The following is a 24,562-nucleotide window of genomic DNA, read 5'->3' as shown; positions in this document are numbered from 1 at the left end:
GAAGAAATAATGACAGATCCATTTTGATAAAAGCATTTTAATTAATATTAAGTCACATTTACAATAACATATTGTTCCATACACGGTCCACTCTACTCTATTTACATCAAAAATTAAAACTAAAAAAAAAAATTATATTTGTACATAAAACAAACAAAAAATATCAAAGATTTATGTTAAATTATGTGATAAAATTAGTATACATCAATTGTAGTCAATATACAACTACACTACTATCTACATTAAAACTTCATTCCTTATAAACAAGTAAATGTACAGTTATCTCCCTTTAATTGTTAATCATGTCTTTTTGAAGCACTATCTTCCTTAAATTAAATTTTATTACATATCAGTAAAACAAAAGAAGAAAAGGTTTTACTATGAATATTTGTAGCATTAAACAAGAATTGATGTAAGAATATCACCATTCACATTTCAGTGAGAGAGAGAAAAATGGGTTATTTAGGGACCAAAAGGGTAGATAGTTAATCAATGACAATATCATTGTTTGCAACTAACCTACTTTTACTTTATCATTGACCTAATATTTCTCAGTTCATTTCTTGTTTTATAGTAATATTAAACTAATTTTAATAAATAGTTATATTCAATTCATTCCGTTCAATAATTGTAATTTCAAAACAAAGAGTATATAAAATACAAACACTCTCATTGTAATCTACTGTATAAAAACCCATCACATTAACATACATAAAAAATATTCATGTTTTCTCATGGTACCTTAGTTGAAAAAGAATCAAAACTATTCTTTTGTCATCTCCATTCAAGACAACCTAAATCATTTTCTGTTGTGAGAATTTGTTAGACCTGGGGTTCGTTTCAGTCACAGCCAATGTCAGCCTATATAACTAAGGGTGATTAGTTTGGATCATCTACATTTAGACTGAATCTAATCTAACCCTAAATTAACCTGAACGGTCCATTGAGGTTTATCTAAAAGAAAAAAGATTTGTAAAGTTAAATTTCAATTTGCCAAATAATTCCAAAATCAAAAATATCGTGTTCTGTATCCCTTTTCTTTTCTAATAACAAATTAACTTTAACAAATTTTATACCATGAAAAGACACAGAAGGCGGACACACTGACAACATCCAAACCTCACCATTTTATATCGAAATCAATTTGTAAATCAGATAATAAAATATATAATACTATATTCTCTAATAAATTATATCGTTATATCAAGTTTCACCCATCCAATTAAAAAGTTTCTAGTTCTTCGGATGGTCAGAATACTGTCTGATCCTGACTGGATGGAAACAAACTAAATCTGACAAAATAATTTAAATGAAGCCCTCAAAAATGTTTTAATGAATCAAATACAATCATGAATTGAAGATTTTACATAAAATCAAACAAAAAATTACATGTATATTGTATAATTATCCCTCAGCAGTAAAAATATCCTGATTTGCTGGGGTTAAAAGGGTAGATATGGTTACCATTGTTCCCTAAAACACTACAGATCATTTTTTTGGTGGAATTATACTTTTTAATAATTGCATCAACATTTTATAAGCACACTGATGGTTTATATTTTTCAGGATTCAATATTTGGTCTTTTTATGTCGATTTACATTTTTATTGTTTGCTCATTTGTTGACATAAAATTTAATCCAAAAGGATAATAACTTTAATGCTGTATTGGAATCATATCATATTTAAGGTAACTATGACAAGTTTCAGATTTGAATAAAATCTCAAATCAGGTTACAGGTCATGTTTTCTTCTTGAATGCTCGAGTGTCAAAAATAACTGTCGATTTTTAAGTAGAAAGCATAACCAGTAATGTTATTTCGGTGCTATTTTTTAAGTTAGTATCTCCTAATTACGCTAATATCACACAGCAAATAATTTTTGCATCTAAATTCAAGTAAGATAACATACATGTAAAAATTCTAATATTATACTTAAGCCGACCAAAAAATCGACCCGATTTCTATACTTGTACTAACTGTGCTTAAAATTAAAATTACGGGTGTAAAAGTTGTTCCCTAAAAACTAAGGTAGGAATGATAAGGAATTTTTTGTACGAGATCTTTTTAGATGTTTTATATGAGAATTGGTAATGTTTATAAAAGCTGCTATGTTACATCGTGCAGCTCCTTGCTATTTGGCAGTGTCTAGTTTGAGGCTAGTTGGTGAGGTTAGAAATTCCCACAAGGGTTAGCGTTAGGTAACCCTAAGCCCAGAAATCCTGATAAACAAATTTTCCATATGAAAATGAAATGAACCAACTAGGCTAATAAAGCCGGGAATACACCATAAAGTGTGCTGTGAGGGAAATTTTGCCCGGACAGCGGCACTACGGCCTACTCTTATTTCGAATTCCTACTGTCAAGGGTTCAGGACCTTGGTTTTTGTCACTTCCCAGGTCCTCGGTGCTGTACCACAGACAAGAGGAACACATGCCAGAAAATCCAGATGAACTTTCTCGGCCAAAACCGGGATTGAACACAGAACCTTCAGGTTAGAGAACCAACATCTTACTCACTGAGCCACCTCAGTTCCCCCGCATATGAACATGACCTCCCCAGCTAGCCTGAAAATAGACGACACCATTAATCTTTGATTTTAACATCCTGTTTACCGTGATAGAATTAGTCTTGATCGTCCTGTCCCAGCTCGAATTGTCTCTTAAACAACTGCAACATTTCTAGGTCTGGATAAATAGCTTCCAATGTTGTACATGGTAACTGTACAGTTCAGGCAATGTATTCTGTATATTTTAAACACAAGGTGAAGGTCAGTTCACCTCTTAACCAATCGTAAGTCATGACTAATTATCTGTGATGCTATTCTGTCAGACCAATATTAGTCAAAAAGCACAGGCACTTGAAGGGATTAAAATACAACTTCTATATCGTCAAGCAGTAGTAATAAGTTTTATTGTAATCCCTTCAAGCGCCTGTGTCAGAGACAATTTGGGGTGTGTGATCAAGACTATGTCATACAGTAACATTTCATTCCTTCTGAACATAAACCTATACTACATATTTATGGAATAGTCATTTTTTTAAAACAAAATGAATTGTGTTTATGTACAGTAAATGAAGTTTGTTAAATACTGAATTGAGTTTTTTTTGGTTTTGTGTGCAGATGGGAATACTTGAATTATTGAAGTTATCTTAAATATTTGGGACATATTGGATTACTGGGTGCTGTGAAATATGTTGACACATACTTTTTGGCTTATTTGAAATTAAAGCAACACTATAACCATCTAACCAGGAATATTCATGACAATCACATCAAATATGTTGCAGGAAATTAGGACAATAAATCTCATTTGATTTAGATTCAACTTTCAGTACGGCAGCTTGCGAGGGATTAAAAATCCCTCAAATGACCGTCCGAGACTTTAAACAAACAAAAATATAGTCCTAGTTCATTCCACAGTATGAGTCAAATAAGGACTGAACTTTTTTATCCATAAAAAACAATGCATGCATTGGAGGAAACCTAATTACATAACATACAAGTTTAATTATAGAATATGACACTTACAAAACCTGATGAACAACGAACGTGTACTATTATGCATAAAATCATTAATGAGGTAATTTTTATTTTCATGCATAATTCATATTAGTAAACAAACAAGGAATAAACACAAAATATTCAATTTTTTTGTGAATAAATATCTGTTACTATAATCAGAAATGACAGACTGGAAAAGAAAGACACAAATTTGACATAAAAACAATTAGTTAGCATTGATATTCACAAACAGCTTGTTATGTTACATTTAAAAACACTTAAAAGTCTGATATTTTTATAATCAAACTGACATGACATTCAGAATAGAGAACAAGAACAAAACTTTCATGCTAGTTACCGTAAAAAAAACCCTTCTAGTTCCGAACAAATACATTCTAGTTCCTATCAAAAACATTCAAATTCTAATCGGGGACTTTCTAGTTCCAATAAAACTTTCTAATTGTGATCGGAAATATTAATCAGGGATATTCTAATTCAGCTTGGGAAATATTGTTATTTCGAATGCGTTACAAATGAAGACACTAAAGAATCTATAGATCTTAACAACAAGCATAAAACAAGATATTTGAACATTTAAAGCTTAAATATATCGAAAAAAACACTGCCTCAAAAATAGCTCAGCTTTCAGTTTCAAAAAATAATATATTGTATAACAGACTCTCAAAAACTTTAATGTTCAGTATTGGAAATATTGTAAAAAAATTTTTTTTTTTTTCATCTTTCAATTCATTATCTTCTAGGGACAAAGTACTTACAAGTAAGTACACAAACATTTATTCCTGGACCAGTGTAGGGGCAAGGTATGCTGACTCATACTAGATTGTCGGACAACATTTCAAATAGAAATGAAATGGGGTTTAACGTTCTACTGTTCTGCTCCGACTGGGCTAATGAGGATGAGCATACGTCAAATGCTATGAGGGAAATTTTGCCTGGGCAGCGCCACTATGGCCTACTCTTATATTGAATTCCAACTGCCCAGGGATCTTTTACATGCACTCCAATGTGAACACAGGACCTTGGTTTGTCAGGCCTCCGTCCTGCACCACTGACAAGGGGAAATCACGTCGGAAAATCCCGATGAACTTTCTCGGCCAATGCAACATTTCAAATATATTTAGAAATTTCATGATGGTATTGTTCTGTGGGGATATTCTATATTCATCTTTGACAAACTAAAAATAATCGTAACATTAAAGTTTTTGAGAATATAGCGTCTGTTGGATGTAATTACGCTCTAATCAATCACTAACCTTGCTCAATATACATATATACATGCACATACACACAACGGCCAAATTGGTCGAGTCGTCAATTTTCATAAATTATAAAATTACGAGAACATTCCCACAATACAGTTAGAAATATAATAACATAAATAGCAAGCAGACGGAGCTGATTTCACATTTCCTGTTTTGTGATAAATAAAGTCACCTTGTCGGAGTACGTAGCAATACAGTATTACCTTCATCATTGACATTAAAGTTTTGAAAATTATCAAAATTTAAAACAGAAAATGTGAAATATATTAAAGCCAAGAATTATAAAATATGTAATTCATATAAATTCATTTTCATTGTATTTAAATCAGTAAAAATGAGTCTATTTGATTTATACAGATATCGTTATAATAAGAACTAATCCTTTAAAAATTATTGGGTTCTCGGATCATTTGTGACGATTCCTTTCCCCTAAATGTTGGTATTATTAAATGGAATAGTCTTAATGATTTATGAAGTAATATACACAATGACTAATGATGATGATGATGATTTCGATGATGACAGGCAATGATGATAATGAAGATGATCCAACACAATTGCTTCAATCACAAAATTATTTTAACAGAACTCGTAAATCCACGTTTCGATAATAAAGACATTTTCTTGACAAATTTTGAAATCTTTAAAACGATTTTGGTTGTCAAAATTACAATTCACTACCGAATTCTGAGCCTCTTATGAAGAAAAACAATAATTGTTGGTATTCTTTCTGAATTAGTTAATTATGTCAATTGTCATATATGTTAAAATGATAAATCCTCCGAGAAAAACAGATATCTGTATTATAATGATCATTAAATGAGATAAAATGTTTGAATTGGTGAAAATCAAATATTGAACATCATTTCACAAGTCTCCATGCAAAAATAAATAAAGAGTTACAAAATCCATCAAAAAATTACAACACAATAAATAGTATATTTCCATTAGATACCAGCTTGTGTTTTATAACAGCCAACGTTTTTTTATCATATCTTGTACAGAATTTCTCCTCAACTTTTTATATAAAATGTCTTCATTAAATTTTTGATAAACGTTTTCTATTTTATTTCAAGAAATTTTTATAAAAAGTTATAAAAGACAACTATGTACAAAGTATGATTTGAACATTTCAAGAAAATGTGGCGCCTTAGATGGTGTTTTTGGTTGCTTACACAAATACTTGAATCTTCAAGTAGTATTATCCAAGATTATTCAATTTCAATTGAAACTGATGGTATTTGTCTCTACTATGAAATATTTACTAATCTTATTAAATGAAATCAACAAACATTCAAAAATAAACAAACAGATGAAGCAATATAGACTGCTTTGTGAAAGATTTATGATCATTTGAATTGAATATTTAAATAGTAAATGCAGGAGGACCGCACTACACACAAAACAAAACTGACTAGACAAACCTGCGGACAAGACAAACTAAATAGACGTTGCAAGAAATAAACATCAAATATCAAATCAGGGGAATGGATCCGGAACCCAGTCTTAAGCATCCACTGTGCGGTACAGTCACTGTTCTCAAATGCTATTTTAATATTCAATTCAAATTCAAATAATGCATTAGGATATTAGAATAGTAAATTTAGCATTCAATGTGACCACTATGGACTGATAACAATACTCGCACATACTTTACAACATGCACATTATAGAGTTCATTAATATACAAATTATCATAATCTTAATCAATTAATCTTTTAATCCACATGTCTGACCATAATATTGTATCTCTGGCCAGAGTTGTTAATCAATCTGGCCAGAGTTGTTAATCGTTCTGGTTGGTTTATTCTAAGAATCATCTTTATTTATGATTTATGTAGGAAAGAAAGTTAATATAAATAATCCTTAACAATTGTCTGATTGGTAAAAAAAAAAAATGCAAAGACATCTGTATCTTACTTGATTAAAATATATTTAAACTGGAAAATACTCATGCAATGACTCATAAAAAGATATAGCCAGAATATGGTTTTTGTACAACAGCTTAAACCAACATTGTTCATATTGTTAAAATATGATTTTAATTTAAGTTTAAAGATACTTATGATAATATCATATGGTTAATTTGTTTTCTCAAATGTTATATTATGATAATGAGTAAATGAACTCGTTGTGACATACAATAAGAATGAAAAACAAAACAGGGCACCAGGGCATAAAACTTCATTTTCCTCAACTTGTGTTTCATGACTCATTAGCATTCTAAATAATTTCACATTTTTCAGGGCATTCATGTGATAAAAGAGTTGGGTTTAACATCCCGTCAATGGAATTATTCGGCTATTTTGAGATTAACATAAGTGTTGGAGGGAAATAAGATTGAATGCCCTGGGCCCAGGTCTGACAATGATAAAAATTAATTTGTAAGTATTTTTTGACATAGTTATAATTACTACCGATACCCTTTTATTACGAGACAAACTCATTCACTGTTTAACAGATGCCGAGTTAGTTTCCAAGGCTGTTAACTCTTCAACAACTGTAATAGTGCGATGATTTAACGACGCCAATTTCTGCAGGTCTTCATCTTCTTCAACAGTTTCACTTTTCCGTCTTTTGACGGGAATCTCCATGGATCTACGTTTGAAAGACTCATCTTTATCTTTATTCTTTATACTCTCTCCGGGCAGACGACTTGGAAGTGAAATTCGCTGAACCTTGTTACGTGCAATGACCTTTTGTTCTTTACCATTAAATGGATTAATAAATTCAATGCTATTCTGAGTAGAAGATATTTCTCCATCGTTCGAGACGTTTGGAAATGGTTTTTGCTCACCAGTAGGACTTGATAACTCTGTCTGCTTTTCAAATGTTTTTGAAAACTGAGTAATTTCCGTCTGCTCAGATATAAAGGAGTCTGAGTTTGTGTTATTCACGAGAGAGCTAGAGGAAGACAGTGGTTTCAAAACAATTGTTTTATTCACACTATACGTAACTTTAGAATGATTTTCTTCATTTTTTCGGTTTTCATCATTTTGAAGTGAAACAGAATTTGTTATTAATGGTTCACTGGCAGCCACTTTTTTTACAATGTCATCAACTTCCATAGATTTACAATGCATATCACCGTTGACAACTGGTATTTTTTCCACCATATTGTTTTTATTATCAGATATTTCCGTTAACGTTTCCACAGATTTAACCGTAGAACGAAAGTCCGAGGGGATTTCAATATGAATTTCTTTACTACATTTTACTGACGATTCTGAAAGCACATCTTTCTCATCTAATTCTATTATGTTTTTTCTCCCAGTCATCCGTGGCAAGGTTTGGTGATGCTTTTCGTTGCAATGGGATGAAGTTTCCTCCATATTTGATTCGTTGCTATTGGATACAGTAGGTGGAAGGTTGGCCTGTATTACATGGGATTGCAACCAGGGGTGTTCAAGGCACTGACGGGCTGTTAAACGCTTTCTGAAATAATAAACAAAATCTTGGTTTACATTTTCGTTTATATACCAAGTCGTAGTCTGATAATAAAAACAATACCTATTACTTGTGCTTAAAAATATTTGGCACAAAGGAGAACAGACATGGCCTGATGTGGGACTTTTCCAGAATTAGGAGGTTACTCTTGGGCATGTCTGATAACAGCGGTGTTTAACCCAAATCTTTAAGGAAGTTCATCTCTCAAAATGAGTACTTAGTTTTCAATCTGACTTCAACAATTAAACTAAAACTTACTTGGCATTTTTTACAAGCAGACGGCTAATGAAATCCTGACAATGGTCACTTTTATCGCTGAATAATTCCTCTGGGAAGTCGACTTGCATTGAAGATATATTACAAAATGTTTCTTGTTGGTTTTCTCCAGCAAATGGTGAAAATGCTGTCAACATAACGTATGTTAATACGCCCATACTCCTGTAATAAATACAATACATATATTTGACTCGACTTTAATGGCATTTTTTGAAAGATGTCGATAAGCTAGGGTATGGATGAACAGATGAAAGATTTAACATCCAGGGGCATTATGCACAAAAACTGATACCAAAATGTTTTTAAGGATTTAGAATTTTCATTGGCTGAGAGCTAAAATCTTAACCAATGAAAAGGCTGCATTTTGAAAACATTTCAGTTTAAGTATATATGTTGAATAGGCCCCTTTCTGTAACCACAACTAGGTTACTTCACAGAGAGAGAGAGAAATGGGGTTTAATGTCCACTCACACAAACTAGGTCATTTCGGGACTAGCATATGGTTTAATTTTATTTCAATAATTCGCTTGCGCGTAGGGGTCTTTAGCAGTGGGAGGAAACCAGAGGACCTGTTTTGGATTATAGAAACGATACTCGATTATATAGGAAACATGTTTATTAAAGGCTGTTGCCTTTCTATACTCAGTACTCACATCTTGACTATACAAGATTTTACAAAGAAAAACACATGGTTTCAAAATATGGCTGCCAACTCAACTTCTTACAACATTTTTTAACTCCAAAAAAAAGAGAGTCAAAAGAAAACAAGAGTTGTCTCCCTTCAATCATTAATCATTTCAGAACACACTCCCCCCTTATTGACGCGAGGTCAATAAAATACACTAAAATTTAACATAATTCTTGAGATTTGAACTCTTAATAACAAAACTCTATATCTTGGATACTATTCTTTAAGATGCATTACTCTATAAGATTCTATACTCAAATACTAAGATTCTATACTCAAAATATTAAGATTCTAAACTCGTTACATGTACTAAGATTCTAAACTCGTAAATACATATATAACACTGATTTCTAACTGTGTACTCCAATACTTATCAATAATAAGATACATTCTCTACTAATCTCTAACCAACTCTATTGGATACAATTTCTGTATAGGTCGATTCATAAATATTATTTTGCCCTGTTTGTTCTGAACTCTTACAACAGCGGATCGCACGTTATTATCACGACCTGGTAAAATTCTATCAACTCTACCCATTTCCCAATTTAAGCGCGATACTTTATCATCAAATACTAGCACAATATCACCCTCACGTATGATAGGACCTGTTTTAACTCTGGAACGATGATGCTCGCGTAATTGAGTAACATAGTCATTCCGCCATCTTGACCAATAATGATTTATAACAGTCTGCAAGTATTTCTTGCGCTTGCAGAATTCTGAAGAGGTATTACCAACTACTTTAGGATTTGGAGTAAACAGCGGTTCAGACAATATCCTTCTCCCCAATACTAAATGCGAAGGGGTTAGGGGTTCTATACAATCATCGCTAAGATATGTAAGAGGACGCGAGTTTAAAACGCCTTCAATGTCCACTAATAAAGTCAGTAGCTCCTCATACGACAAATGAGCATTACCTAAAGCTTTTTTCAGGCATCGTTTAGTTGAACGCACCATACGCTCAAAAAATCCGCCCCACCATGGGGATCGTTCAATATTATAACACCATTTAATGTTCCTACTATTTGTAAAGGCTCGAAGTTCAGCACTCTTGAAAACCAATCCATTGTCTGAATTCACTAAAGTTGGTACTCCACGCCTTCCAATAAAACGTCGAAAACTCCTAATAAAAGAGGAAGAACTAGCGTCCGTTGCTAAATCTAAATGAACCGCGCGACTACTCGCACAAGTATACAACACTATGAACACCTTGTTCATCTCTCCACTCTTAGAATAAATGTCTTTAACGTATAATGGTCCAGCATAGTCCACTCCAATATTTGTAAAAGCGAAATCGTCAGAAAGTCGAAATTCTGGTAAAGGAGGCGCTAACGGAACTCCATAAGATTTACCTTCCATTTTACGACAAGGAATACATTTAGTAATCACAGCTTTAACAACTTGTCGTCCGCGACAAACCCAAAACTTTTGGCGCAACTGAACTAAAGTCTCTGCTGTCCCATTATGATGCACATCTCGGTGACACTTTTCAATAATCAAACTCGTAAAACGATGAGAATCTGGTAGGAAAATAGGAAATTTGGCATCAAACGGCAAATTAGAATTATCTATACGACCATAACATCTCAAAATACCATTGTCATCAGGTTTTAAATTAAGCGATAGCCTCTGTTGCTCAAATTTACGGCCACTCAAACTATGTTGAATATCTCTGCACCAGATATTTTCGGCACAATTAATTTCTTCCTTGGACAATTGATCTGTTTGGACTTGTACATTGTCTCTTTTATTCTTCACGAAACGCAAAACATAAGCAGTCACTCTTAGTAGGCTATTAAAGTTGCTATAGCGGGAAACGTCTAGTATATTTTCGATATTGTGATTAGTTTCGACATTTGCGACACAAACAGTTGCTTTCTTAACTTCAGAATAAAATGGTTCACTCAAAGTTTCTTCAACGTTCCTCGGCCAATTCTCTGTCGAACTTAGCAAGTATGGTGGTCCATGCCACCATAGATCATTGTTTACCAATTCTACTGCCTTGCATCCACGTGAAGCAACATCTGCAGGATTTTCTTTAGTTGAGCAGTAAGACCATTTACTAACGTCAGAAGAATCACGAATTTCAACCACACGATTATTCACGAACTGCTTAAACTCACGAGTAGTATTTTTAATCCAAGATAACGCGACTTGAGAATCAGACCAAAAATATACAGGCGCATCTACGATGTCCTTTAAAGCTTCTTTTACACATGCAGCTAGTCTAACAGATATTAAGCATGCTAGTAGCTCAAGTCTGGGTATAGATTGTTTCTTTAAAGGCGCCACACGCGTTTTAGAGGCAATTAAATTACAGTGTATTTCTTTAGTATCTGAATGTTCACATCTGATATATACACAAGAACCATACGCCTTTTCGGAAGCGTCACCGAATACATGAAATTGAATAGAATTCGCTTGCCGTAGTTCATAACAAATACAGCGGTTAATGTGCAAAGCCTTTACAGCAGATAGGCTAGACACTAAATTATTCCAATAATCACAAAAATTATTATCTAACGGATCATCCCAGTCTAAAGGATTTTCACACAACTTTTGAAAACATAGCTTAAACAGTAATACAATAGGTGATATTAAACCAACTGGATCAAAGAATTTCGCAGTTGTACTAAGAACCTGTCTTTTAGTTAAAGTTGCATTAACAATCATACTTGACAAAATTTTATCAAATTCGAATTGAAACATATCAGCGCTATTATCCCACTTTTGACCTAAAACACTGTTACAATCAAAATTTGAATTCTGAACAAAATCATTATAACCTGTATCGTCTTCGATTACATCAGTCTCCATTTTCTTAACATCAAATTCTACTTCAGGAAAATCACTGGACTCATGCAGCATAGACATTAACACTTGCGAATTACTACACCATTTTCTCATATTGAATCCACCCTGATTTAAACATAATTTAACTAATTTACATAAATCATAAGCAGAGTTTACATTATCTGCCCCAGAAGCAAAATCATCAACATACAATGACTTAAGAATATTATTCAAAATTTCTAAGTTATCATCCATAGAATTACTTAAGTGATAACGAAGGGTTGCATTTAAAATGAACGGACTTGAAGTCACTCCAAAGACCACTCTATTAAATCTAAACACTTTAATTTTAGGTGACTCGCTAAATGGATCATCAACCCATAAGAATCTAAGAAAGTCTCGATGCTCTTTATAAATGGCAATGTTCAAAAATGCCTTCTGTATGTCAGCAGTCAGAGCGATGGAATTCATTCTAAAACGAAGGAGAATATCGAAAATAAGCGGATTTAAAGAAGGGCCCGAGTATAAACACTCATTAAGACTAGGTCCACTTGTTTTACACGAGGCATCATACACAACTCTTAACTTAGTTGTGTCCTTATCTAAGCGTAAAACTTCTCTGTGCGGAATATAATGTATTGATCCAGAATTAATTATTACATCATCATCATTTACAATATCAATAATACCTTCAGATAATTGTTCATTAATTATTCTATCATATTCTTTAAGAACATCCGGCTTACTATTAAGTCGATACAAAAGAGATGATAAGCGTTTAACACACGTAGAATAATTATCAGATATTTTAAGATGATTTTCTTTAAATGGTAACTTCACTTCATACCTTTTACCCTCAAATGTGATATTATCATTAAAATCTGACAAAACACTAGATTCGTCATTACGAATACCCAAAGATTCAAGCTCCCAAAACTTATTCAACTCAGACTTAATTGAAGATACATCACAATTGTCATCAGATACAGAACTAACGTGCAATACATGCGTATGACTTAAATTAATAGTACATTGGTCACTACTCGAATTATTAATTACAGGGCCAGACAGCACCCACCCAAGTTTCGTCAACATTGCAACCGGGCCAGGGAACTCCCCCCGTCTCGTTTCGCCACAAAAGAAATTCCAATAGAAATCTGCCCCGATTAATATATCTACTGCAAAATCAGAAGGCCCAGATGGATTAGCTAATTTCAAACCCCGTAGATGAGGGTACTTTACTAAAGCATTACATGTTAATTGGTCGCTTATGGCATTGCATATAGAAGGTACACAATGCGCTGTAACATACAAATGTAAACCATCATCACCTGCAACAGTAAATTGAACAATATCACATAATCGTAACTTAGGAGTTTCCTCCCCAAAAGTTTTAATAAGTAAATTTTCACGCCCCACAGTTCTTAAATTTAACAATCTACGTGTTTCATCAGTAACATATGTTCTTTGACTACACAAATCAAATACAATGTTCTTATACAATCCCCTAGAATTATCATTATGATTAGCACATACAAAACCTACAGCAGTTTGTAACAAAATAGAATTTTGATCATCTGTACACGTCATGTTAGATGTCACAGTTTGACTCGGTTGTCCGGTTTCAGTTTTATTAACATAACTAGGCCGCCTTAAATTTTGTTCAGGCCTATAAGTACAAATGGCTTTATTGTGTCTTTCTCCGCAGTTAAAGCATTTATAGTCACGATTAGGACAATTTCGTAACACATGTCCAGAGCGCAAACACAAAAAACACTTTGCTTTATGACGTAAAATAGATTTGCGAGCTGAAATGTCGGTAACAGAAGTGCAATTCACAGATGGGTGTTGCTGAGTACAAAACACACAGTACGGAACAGGTCTTTGATCTTTACTCGAAAATAAAGTTGAAGCTGTTGAGGGATTAACCCGGTTCGATCTGGATTGAGGACTGTATACGTTGTTCAAAGAATACCCGGATTTCTTGGTAGAATTACTATGCATTAAATCGACTCGCTCTCTAGCTTCAAGTTCAGTTTTTAAAATATCTAAGACCTCGTCCACACTCCAATCTTTAACTCCACGGCTAATAAATAAACGTAACTCTTCAGGAAGTTTATTCATGATAATAGGAATAAGAATATTACCATACGATTCAGACTGTACACCCATAGATTTTAGACTTCGTATCTGGACCTCAATGGTGTCGTATAATCTGCGAATATGTTTAACTTCACAACCACTCGTAACAGATTGTAAATTTAGTAAAACGTCCATATGCCCAGAAATAACAACTTGCTTATTTGCAAACCTATCTTTTAAAAGCTGAATTGCTGCATCATAGTTTTCGCCTATCAAGGACAAACCTGCTACACAAGAAGATGCCGGTCCGTCCAACAGACTCTTTAAATAATTAAATTTCTCAACATTTGAAATGGCACTGTTATTATCTACTGCAGCCTGGAAGCTATCCCAAAAAGGCTGCCACAACTTTGAATCACCAGAAAATCTAGGCAAACACAATTTTGGCAATTTAGTCTTACAGACAAAAGTTTCTTTCAATGAATTACTAGGGCTACTCAAATCAGAATTATCAGCTATACTGGTACTCAATTTTTCACTGGCCTTCTCATTCTTATGTAAACAAAATTTGATTTTATATAAAGTTCTATTAATAGTGTCCGCAAATTCACTTGATTCAAAAATATCATTACCCACTTCATCTTCGTCTTCAATATCTTCCAATACTTTTTCATCGTAAGATGCTAAAACAACTTTCTTTTCCGTTAAAGAAATTCTGTATCCTTCTAAACTTTCAACTGAAGAAGGAGATCCATCAAATTCGGCTAATAATTCTTGAACACTTTGAATAATTCGGGTAACAAAGGCCCTATGTCCCCCTCTGATGCGTTTGTTTTTCTTGGCCACATCACTACGCCTGTCTGCGTCGTTACTGGTCGTAGACATGATAATAAATGTCAATACTTTATAGGATTAAGATAATAAGGTCGACTGGCACATGAACTTAACTCAACAGATTGACTGACATAACTGTATCCGTCTCGTCGGACCATGTTTTGGATTATAGAAACGATACTCGATTATATAGGAAACATGTTTATTAAAGGCTGTTGCCTTTCTATACTCAGTACTCACATCTTGACTATACAAGATTTTACAAAGAAAAACACATGGTTTCAAAATATGGCTGCCAACTCAACTTCTTACAACATTTTTTAACTCCAAAAAAAAGAGAGTCAAAAGAAAACAAGAGTTGTCTCCCTTCAATCATTAATCATTTCAGAACACACTCCCCCCTTATTGACGCGAGGTCAATAAAATACACTAAAATTTAACATAATTCTTGAGATTTGAACTCTTAATAACAAAACTCTATATCTTGGATACTATTCTTTAAGATGCATTACTCTATAAGATTCTATACTCAAATACTAAGATTCTATACTCAAAATATTAAGATTCTAAACTCGTTACATGTACTAAGATTCTAAACTCGTAAATACATATATAACACTGATTTCTAACTGTGTACTCCAATACTTATCAATAATAAGATACATTCTCTACTAATCTCTAACCAACTCTATTGGATACAATTTCTGTATAGGTCGATTCATAAATATTATTTTGCCCTGTTTGTTCTGAACTCTTACAACAGCGGATCGCACGTTATTATCACGACCTGGTAAAATTCTATCAACTCTACCCATTTCCCAATTTAAGCGCGATACTTTATCATCAAATACTAGCACAATATCACCCTCACGTATGATAGGACCTGTTTTAACTCTGGAACGATGATGCTCGCGTAATTGAGTAACATAGTCATTCCGCCATCTTGACCAATAATGATTTATAACAGTCTGCAAGTATTTCTTGCGCTTGCAGAATTCTGAAGAGGTATTACCAACTACTTTAGGATTTGGAGTAAACAGCGGTTCAGACAATATCCTTCTCCCCAATACTAAATGCGAAGGGGTTAGGGGTTCTATACAATCATCGCTAAGATATGTAAGAGGACGCGAGTTTAAAACGCCTTCAATGTCCACTAATAAAGTCAGTAGCTCCTCATACGACAAATGAGCATTACCTAAAGCTTTTTTCAGGCATCGTTTAGTTGAACGCACCATACGCTCAAAAAATCCGCCCCACCATGGGGATCGTTCAATATTATAACACCATTTAATGTTCCTACTATTTGTAAAGGCTCGAAGTTCAGCACTCTTGAAAACCAATCCATTGTCTGAATTCACTAAAGTTGGTACTCCACGCCTTCCAATAAAACGTCGAAAACTCCTAATAAAAGAGGAAGAACTAGCGTCCGTTGCTAAATCTAAATGAACCGCGCGACTACTCGCACAAGTATACAACACTATGAACACCTTGTTCATCTCTCCACTCTTAGAATAAATGTCTTTAACGTATAATGGTCCAGCATAGTCCACTCCAATATTTGTAAAAGCGAAATCGTCAGAAAGTCGAAATTCTGGTAAAGGAGGCGCTAACGGAACTCCATAAGATTTACCTTCCATTTTACGACAAGGAATACATTTAGTAATCACAGCTTTAACAACTTGTCGTCCGCGACAAACCCAAAACTTTTGGCGCAACTGAACTAAAGTCTCTGCTGTCCCATTATGATGCACATCTCGGTGACACTTTTCAATAATCAAACTCGTAAAACGATGAGAATCTGGTAGGAAAATAGGAAATTTGGCATCAAACGGCAAATTAGAATTATCTATACGACCATAACATCTCAAAATACCATTGTCATCAGGTTTTAAATTAAGCGATAGCCTCTGTTGCTCAAATTTACGGCCACTCAAACTATGTTGAATATCTCTGCACCAGATATTTTCGGCACAATTAATTTCTTCCTTGGACAATTGATCTGTTTGGACTTGTACATTGTCTCTTTTATTCTTCACGAAACGCAAAACATAAGCAGTCACTCTTAGTAGGCTATTAAAGTTGCTATAGCGGGAAACGTCTAGTATATTTTCGATATTGTGATTAGTTTCGACATTTGCGACACAAACAGTTGCTTTCTTAACTTCAGAATAAAATGGTTCACTCAAAGTTTCTTCAACGTTCCTCGGCCAATTCTCTGTCGAACTTAGCAAGTATGGTGGTCCATGCCACCATAGATCATTGTTTACCAATTCTACTGCCTTGCATCCACGTGAAGCAACATCTGCAGGATTTTCTTTAGTTGAGCAGTAAGACCATTTACTAACGTCAGAAGAATCACGAATTTCAACCACACGATTATTCACGAACTGCTTAAACTCACGAGTAGTATTTTTAATCCAAGATAACGCGACTTGAGAATCAGACCAAAAATATACAGGCGCATCTACGATGTCCTTTAAAGCTTCTTTTACACATGCAGCTAGTCTAACAGATATTAAGCATGCTAGTAGCTCAAGTCTGGGTATAGATTGTTTCTTTAAAGGCGCCACACGCGTTTTAGAGGCAATTAAATTACAGTGTATTTCTTTAGTATCTGAATGTTCACATCTGATATATACACAAGAACCATACGCCTTTTCGGAAGCGTCACCGAATACATGAAATTGAATAGAATTCGCTTGCCGTAGTTCATAACAAATACAGCGGTTAATGTGCAAAGCCTTTACAGCAGATAGGCTAGACACTAAATTATTCCAATAATCACAAAAATTATTATCTAACGGATCATCCCAGTCTAAAGGATTTTCACACAACTTTTGAAAACATAGCTTAAACAGTAATACAATAGGTGATATTAAACCAACTGGATCAAAGAATTTCGCAGTTGTACTAAGAACCTGTCTTTTAGTTAAAGTTGCATTAACAATCATACTTGACAAAATTTTATCAAATTCGAATTGAAACATATCAGCGCTATTATCCCACTTTTGACCTAAAACACTGTTACAATCAAAATTTGAATTCTGAACAAAATCATTATAACCTGTATCGTCTTCGATTACATCAGTCTCCATTTTCTTAACATCAAATTCTACTTCAGGAAAATCACTGGACTCATGCAGCATAGACATTAACACTTGCGAATTACTACACCATTTTCTCATATTGAATCCACCCTGATTTAAACATAATTTAACTAATTTACATAAATCATAAGCAGAGTTTACATTATCTGCCCCAGAAGCAAAATCATCAACATACAATGACTTAAGAATATTATTCAAAATTTCTAAGTTATCATCCATAGAATTACTTAAGTGATAACGAAGGGTTGCATTTAAAATGAACGGACTTGAAGTCACTCCAAAGACCACTCTATTAAATCTAAACACTTTAATTTTAGGTGACTCGCTAAATGGATCATCAACCCATAAGAATCTAAGAAAGTCTCGATGCTCTTTATAAATGGCAATGTTCAAAAATGCCTTCTGTATGTCAGCAGTCAGAGCGATGGAATTCATTCTAAAACGAAGGAGAATATCGAAAATAAGCGGATTTAAAGAAGGGCCCGAGTATAAACACTCATTAAGACTAGGTCCACTTGTTTTACACGAGGCATCATACACAACTCTTAACTTAGTTGTGTCCTTATCTAAGCGTAAAACTTCTCTGTGCGGAATATAATGTATTGATCCAGAATTAATTATTACATCATCATCATTTACAATATCAATAATACCTTCAGATAATTGTTCATTAATTATTCTATCATATTCTTTAAGAACATCCGGCTTACTATTAAGTCGATACAAAAGAGATGATAAGCGTTTAACACACGTAGAATAATTATCAGATATTTTAAGATGATTTTCTTTAAATGGTAACTTCACTTCATACCTTTTACCCTCAAATGTGATATTATCATTAAAATCTGACAAAACACTAGATTCGTCATTACGAATACCCAAAGATTCAAGCTCCCAAAACTTATTCAACTCAGACTTAATTGAAGATACATCACAATTGTCATCAGATACAGAACTAACGTGCAATACATGCGTATGACTTAAATTAATAGTACATTGGTCACTACTCGAATTATTAATTACAGGGCCAGACAGCACCCACCCAAGTTTCGTCAACATTGCAACCGGGCCAGGGAACTCCCCCCGTCTCGTTTCGCCACAAAAGAAATTCCAATAGAAATCTGCCCCGATTAATATATCTACTGCAAAATCAGAAGGCCCAGATGGATTAGCTAATTTCAAACCCCGTAGATGAGGGTACTTTACTAAAGCATTACATGTTAATTGGTCGCTTATGGCATTGCATATAGAAGGTACACAATGCGCTGTAACATACAAATGTAAACCATCATCACCTGCAACAGTAAATTGAACAATATCACATAATCGTAACTTAGGAGTTTCCTCCCCAAAAGTTTTAATAAGTAAATTTTCACGCCCCACAGTTCTTAAATTTAACAATCTACGTGTTTCATCAGTAACATATGTTCTTTGACTACACAAATCAAATACAATGTTCTTATACAATCCCCTAGAATTATCATTATGATTAGCACATACAAAACCTACAGCAGTTTGTAACAAAATAGAATTTTGATCATCTGTACACGTCATGTTAGATGTCACAGTTTGACTCGGTTGTCCGGTTTCAGTTTTATTAACATAACTAGGCCGCCTTAAATTTTGTTCAGGCCTATAAGTACAAATGGCTTTATTGTGTCTTTCTCCGCAGTTAAAGCATTTATAGTCACGATTAGGACAATTTCGTAACACATGTCCAGAGCGCAAACACAAAAAACACTTTGCTTTATGACGTAAAATAGATTTGCGAGCTGAAATGTCGGTAACAGAAGTGCAATTCACAGATGGGTGTTGCTGAGTACAAAACACACAGTACGGAACAGGTCTTTGATCTTTACTCGAAAATAAAGTTGAAGCTGTTGAGGGATTAACCCGGTTCGATCTGGATTGAGGACTGTATACGTTGTTCAAAGAATACCCGGATTTCTTGGTAGAATTACTATGCATTAAATCGACTCGCTCTCTAGCTTCAAGTTCAGTTTTTAAAATATCTAAGACCTCGTCCACACTCCAATCTTTAACTCCACGGCTAATAAATAAACGTAACTCTTCAGGAAGTTTATTCATGATAATAGGAATAAGAATATTACCATACGATTCAGACTGTACACCCATAGATTTTAGACTTCGTATCTGGACCTCAATGGTGTCGTATAATCTGCGAATATGTTTAACTTCACAACCACTCGTAACAGATTGTAAATTTAGTAAAACGTCCATATGCCCAGAAATAACAACTTGCTTATTTGCAAACCTATCTTTTAAAAGCTGAATTGCTGCATCATAGTTTTCGCCTATCAAGGACAAACCTGCTACACAAGAAGATGCCGGTCCGTCCAACAGACTCTTTAAATAATTAAATTTCTCAACATTTGAAATGGCACTGTTATTATCTACTGCAGCCTGGAAGCTATCCCAAAAAGGCTGCCACAACTTTGAATCACCAGAAAATCTAGGCAAACACAATTTTGGCAATTTAGTCTTACAGACAAAAGTTTCTTTCAATGAATTACTAGGGCTACTCAAATCAGAATTATCAGCTATACTGGTACTCAATTTTTCACTGGCCTTCTCATTCTTATGTAAACAAAATTTGATTTTATATAAAGTTCTATTAATAGTGTCCGCAAATTCACTTGATTCAAAAATATCATTACCCACTTCATCTTCGTCTTCAATATCTTCCAATACTTTTTCATCGTAAGATGCTAAAACAACTTTCTTTTCCGTTAAAGAAATTCTGTATCCTTCTAAACTTTCAACTGAAGAAGGAGATCCATCAAATTCGGCTAATAATTCTTGAACACTTTGAATAATTCGGGTAACAAAGGCCCTATGTCCCCCTCTGATGCGTTTGTTTTTCTTGGCCACATCACTACGCCTGTCTGCGTCGTTACTGGTCGTAGACATGATAATAAATGTCAATACTTTATAGGATTAAGATAATAAGGTCGACTGGCACATGAACTTAACTCAACAGATTGACTGACATAACTGTATCCGTCTCGTCGGACCATGTTTTGGATTATAGAAACGATACTCGATTATATAGGAAACATGTTTATTAAAGGCTGTTGCCTTTCTATACTCAGTACTCACATCTTGACTATACAAGATTTTACAAAGAAAAACACATGGTTTCAAAATATGGCTGCCAACTCAACTTCTTACAACATTTTTTAACTCCAAAAAAAAGAGAGTCAAAAGAAAACAAGAGTTGTCTCCCTTCAATCATTAATCATTTCAGAACAGGACCTGGGGAAAACCCACGAGGTTGGACAGGCGACCCTACTCCTTGTCACGTACAAATGGGGATTCGAAACCACGCCAGTTGACTCAATGACAGGCTTTATGATACAGCGCGCGCGTGCTAACCATTCGGCCATCCAACCCCCCTAGGTTACTTCAGTATAATAGTCTGTTTTGCTTGTCAGCTGAAGCCGTTAGCAGTAGGGAGGGAAACCTGGCTGAACCTCGAGTAACAAACTGGCTGTCAACATTACCCTTTCAACACAGATGATCGAAAACTACAACCACATTAGAGACAAACCTAAAACATGCAGCAGAAGGACGTAGACAATCCAGCCCCAGAAAAACTGACACTAAAACATTTTAAGTACAGTGAATGCCGTCTTTTCATCACTAAGGTCTTTAATTTGTATTTATGATTTTAACTCAGATAATGGAAAGTATGCAGTATCAAAATATTTTAGTTACGTTTTCATGAATACAGCATAATTATGAATTTATCAGGACTGTCGGAACCCAATAATTTACAAATATGCTTTTATTAGCTTAAAAAGCTCCCGAAACCCAAATTTGCCCCCGCTAAGCTGACAGCCCCCCCCCCCCCCAATATGAATTTCGTTCTGACGGGCATGATTTATGGATGATCTTGGTGGATGCTTCGACTAAAATTTAAAGATGGTAAAATTTGAACTTACCACATATCAGTCATGATGCTGAGAGGTTCATAATCTAAAACTTCTGGTGCTATAAATATACAGTACAGTTTATTGATCATTCAAAAAGAGAGAGAGAAATGAGGTTTAACATCCACTCAACACAAATCAGGTCATTTTGGTACTAACATATGGTTTAATTCTATATCAATAATATTTTTTTGCGTGTGGGGAAACCAGAGGCCCTGGAGAAAACCCATGAGATGGACAGGCGATCCTACTCCTTGTCAAGTACAGACTGGGAATCAAAACCACGCCACTTGGCTCAATGACAGACCTTGTGATCTAACAAAACCTAGGAAATGGAGCTGATGAATTTCCTTTCCTGTTCGCCTCTTCCCACTATATACTACATGTAGACTAGCCTCTATACTAGACTAGCCTCTGAAACACAACTGCGATATCACCCTTGGACTAAGCAGAAGTTAAGCATTCATTAACAACAAATGAAATCAATGGTCTGGCTAGGTGAGAGCGATGTTGGAAGAATGAGAAGCTGTCGTCCTTGTGAATGATGTGATGATACTGTAACCTGACCAATATTAATATTACTAACTTACCAACATAGTCAGCTGTTCCTATAATATCTCGTATATCTTCACCAGCATGAACTAAACACGCAAAACCTAAATCACAGATTTTAATATTTCCATGTGGAAACGGTTTTGTTAATAATATATTTTGTGGCTGAAAATAAAAAAAAAACAATCAGTATTATGAGCTTAATCCTAACAAAATATCCAATCTTTACGACCAATACTCTTTATAAAGTATTGATCCTTCATTGATAACCTACTCGACCTAAGAAGCTTATTTTGACCAATATTTAAAAGCAATAATGTTAGGCAGGCGACAATACTCTTTATCAAATAAATTTATGAGACTGAGCCTTCATTAGTAAATCAATCTGAATAAAACACAAATCCTATTTTGTTTTGTTTTTTTTATTGTTCAAAATTATGGTTACTTGTCTTTACTACACCAGGATCTGGAAGAGTTGTTATATAACACACGTTCCTGATGATGTGTGGGATTAGCCAGAAAAATGAAACAAAATACAGATCTGTATATTAATCAGATTGTTGGTAAATGAGAGAAGAGAAGATCGTTACCTTTAAATCTAAATGTACTATATTCTGTTCATGTAAATAAACTAAACCCTCTAATATCTGTACAACCAATCTTATTACATCTTCTTCTTTAAATGATTCTTCTATTACACATTCATGGAATAATTCTCCTCCTTCACAACTAGAAATAATACACAATATATTAATACACAACTACAAATATACAAACATAGAATATAGTAATACACATATATACATGTATATATACACAAAATCAAATACATGCAAGTTGGACTATGTCTAGCTATAACAATCCAAGACGCAAGAAGATAGGAGAAGTTGGGACAGAAGAGAAGAGAATTTGAGTAGCAATCAGACCCAGTATGGTAGTACCACAGAGTAAATTAATACATAAAAACACAATATACATTAACAATAACAGATATACATGCACACATAACATACATAGTATTTACTGATACACAAACATACAATATACACACATCTAGAATTTATTGATACACACATACAAACTTCATAACAACATCTCAGAGAGAGAGAGAGAGAGAGAGAGAGAGAGAAATGGGGTTTAACGTCCACTCAACACAAACCAAATCATTTCGGGACTAACTTATGGTTCAATTTTATTTCAATTTCAATAATTCGCTAGCGTGTAGAGGTCTTTAGCAGTGGGAGGAAAGTGGAGTACTCGGAGAAAACACACAAGGTTGGACAGGCGACCCTACTCCTTGTCACCTACAACATCTAAGTCATTTTTAGTCTAACGGTTTTATTGTTTTATTTTCTGGAACACATGGCTCTAATAGCAGTGGTACAGCAGGATAAAAAGTACAGCCACTGTTTCCAAAATCAAAGTGGCATCAGGTGTTCTGAACCAAGTACCGGTAATCTTACCCTTGGACACAAGGTTAGGAAAGCAACCATTAAATTCAGGGGTCGTTGTCTTTGTCAATCTTATGTATGATTAGTAAAAGCGACCATCCATGAGACAAGTGACATTAGACAGATTATTAGTGTAATTATTAGAACCAGTTTAATCTGTTATAAGCATCCATATGTTACAGGATACAAACAATGTTACATTACCAGATGATACAGGGTGTAACTAGATATTTCTACCTGACTGATTTCATACAACATGAATCTACATATTGTCATCTACTACATGTCTATATTCTAGACAGACAGGTCATTACTAGTTTAATGTCAGGTCAATATCCAGACCACAGGTCAACTACATTCATAAACTTGGTCAAACATACATGTATGAAAAATGAAATGAAATGGAGTTTAGGGTCCTACTGTTCTGCTCCGACTGGGTTAATGAAGACGGGCATATGCCATACAGTGTGCTACGAGGGACATTTTGCCCGGGCAGCGGCACTATGGCCTACTCTTGTATCGAATTCCAACTGCCAAGGGTTCTTTTACGTGCATGCCAATGTATACACTGGACCTCAGTTTTTCATCCCA

General features: G+C 34.3%; 3 protein-coding genes across 3 annotated transcripts in view; all 3 read right to left on the bottom strand.

The window, feature by feature from the left end:
* Nucleotides 1–7: 7 nt before the first annotated feature.
* The window catches only part of LOC126807872 (serine/threonine-protein kinase 17B), a 52,993-nt gene continuing 28,438 nt past the window's right edge, over nt 8–24,562 (bottom strand). The window contains exons 4-8 of the mRNA XM_050532733.2: nt 23,111–23,249; nt 22,559–22,685; nt 21,981–22,029; nt 8,491–8,670; nt 8–8,220 (exon numbers count right to left, since the gene is read on the bottom strand). Coding sequence (XP_050388690.1) covers nt 7,233–8,220; nt 8,491–8,670; nt 21,981–22,029; nt 22,559–22,685; nt 23,111–23,249 — 1,483 coding nt within the window. The 3' untranslated portion in view covers nt 8–7,232. The remainder of the gene's footprint in view (nt 8,221–8,490; nt 8,671–21,980; nt 22,030–22,558; nt 22,686–23,110; nt 23,250–24,562) is intronic.
* On the bottom strand, nt 9,532–13,792 carry LOC130014245 (uncharacterized). The gene is made up of 2 exons (XM_056103157.1): nt 12,682–13,792; nt 9,532–10,551 (listed from the first exon to the last, which is right to left on the bottom strand). Exons 1-2 carry the CDS (start codon nt 13,580–13,582, stop codon nt 9,593–9,595), a joined length of 1,860 nt encoding a protein of 619 aa, XP_055959132.1. The 5' UTR covers nt 13,583–13,792; the 3' UTR covers nt 9,532–9,592.
* On the bottom strand, nt 15,519–19,779 carry LOC130014246 (uncharacterized). Its single transcript, XM_056103158.1, has 2 exons — nt 18,669–19,779; nt 15,519–16,538 (listed from the first exon to the last, which is right to left on the bottom strand). Exons 1-2 carry the CDS (start codon nt 19,567–19,569, stop codon nt 15,580–15,582), a joined length of 1,860 nt encoding a protein of 619 aa, XP_055959133.1. The 5' UTR covers nt 19,570–19,779; the 3' UTR covers nt 15,519–15,579.

The sequence above is a fragment of the Patella vulgata genome, chromosome 9, assembly GCF_932274485.2.
Source record: "Patella vulgata chromosome 9, xgPatVulg1.2, whole genome shotgun sequence".
NCBI lineage: Eukaryota > Metazoa > Mollusca > Gastropoda > Patellidae > Patella > Patella vulgata.
This window is presented reverse-complemented; position numbering and strand designations above follow the sequence as displayed.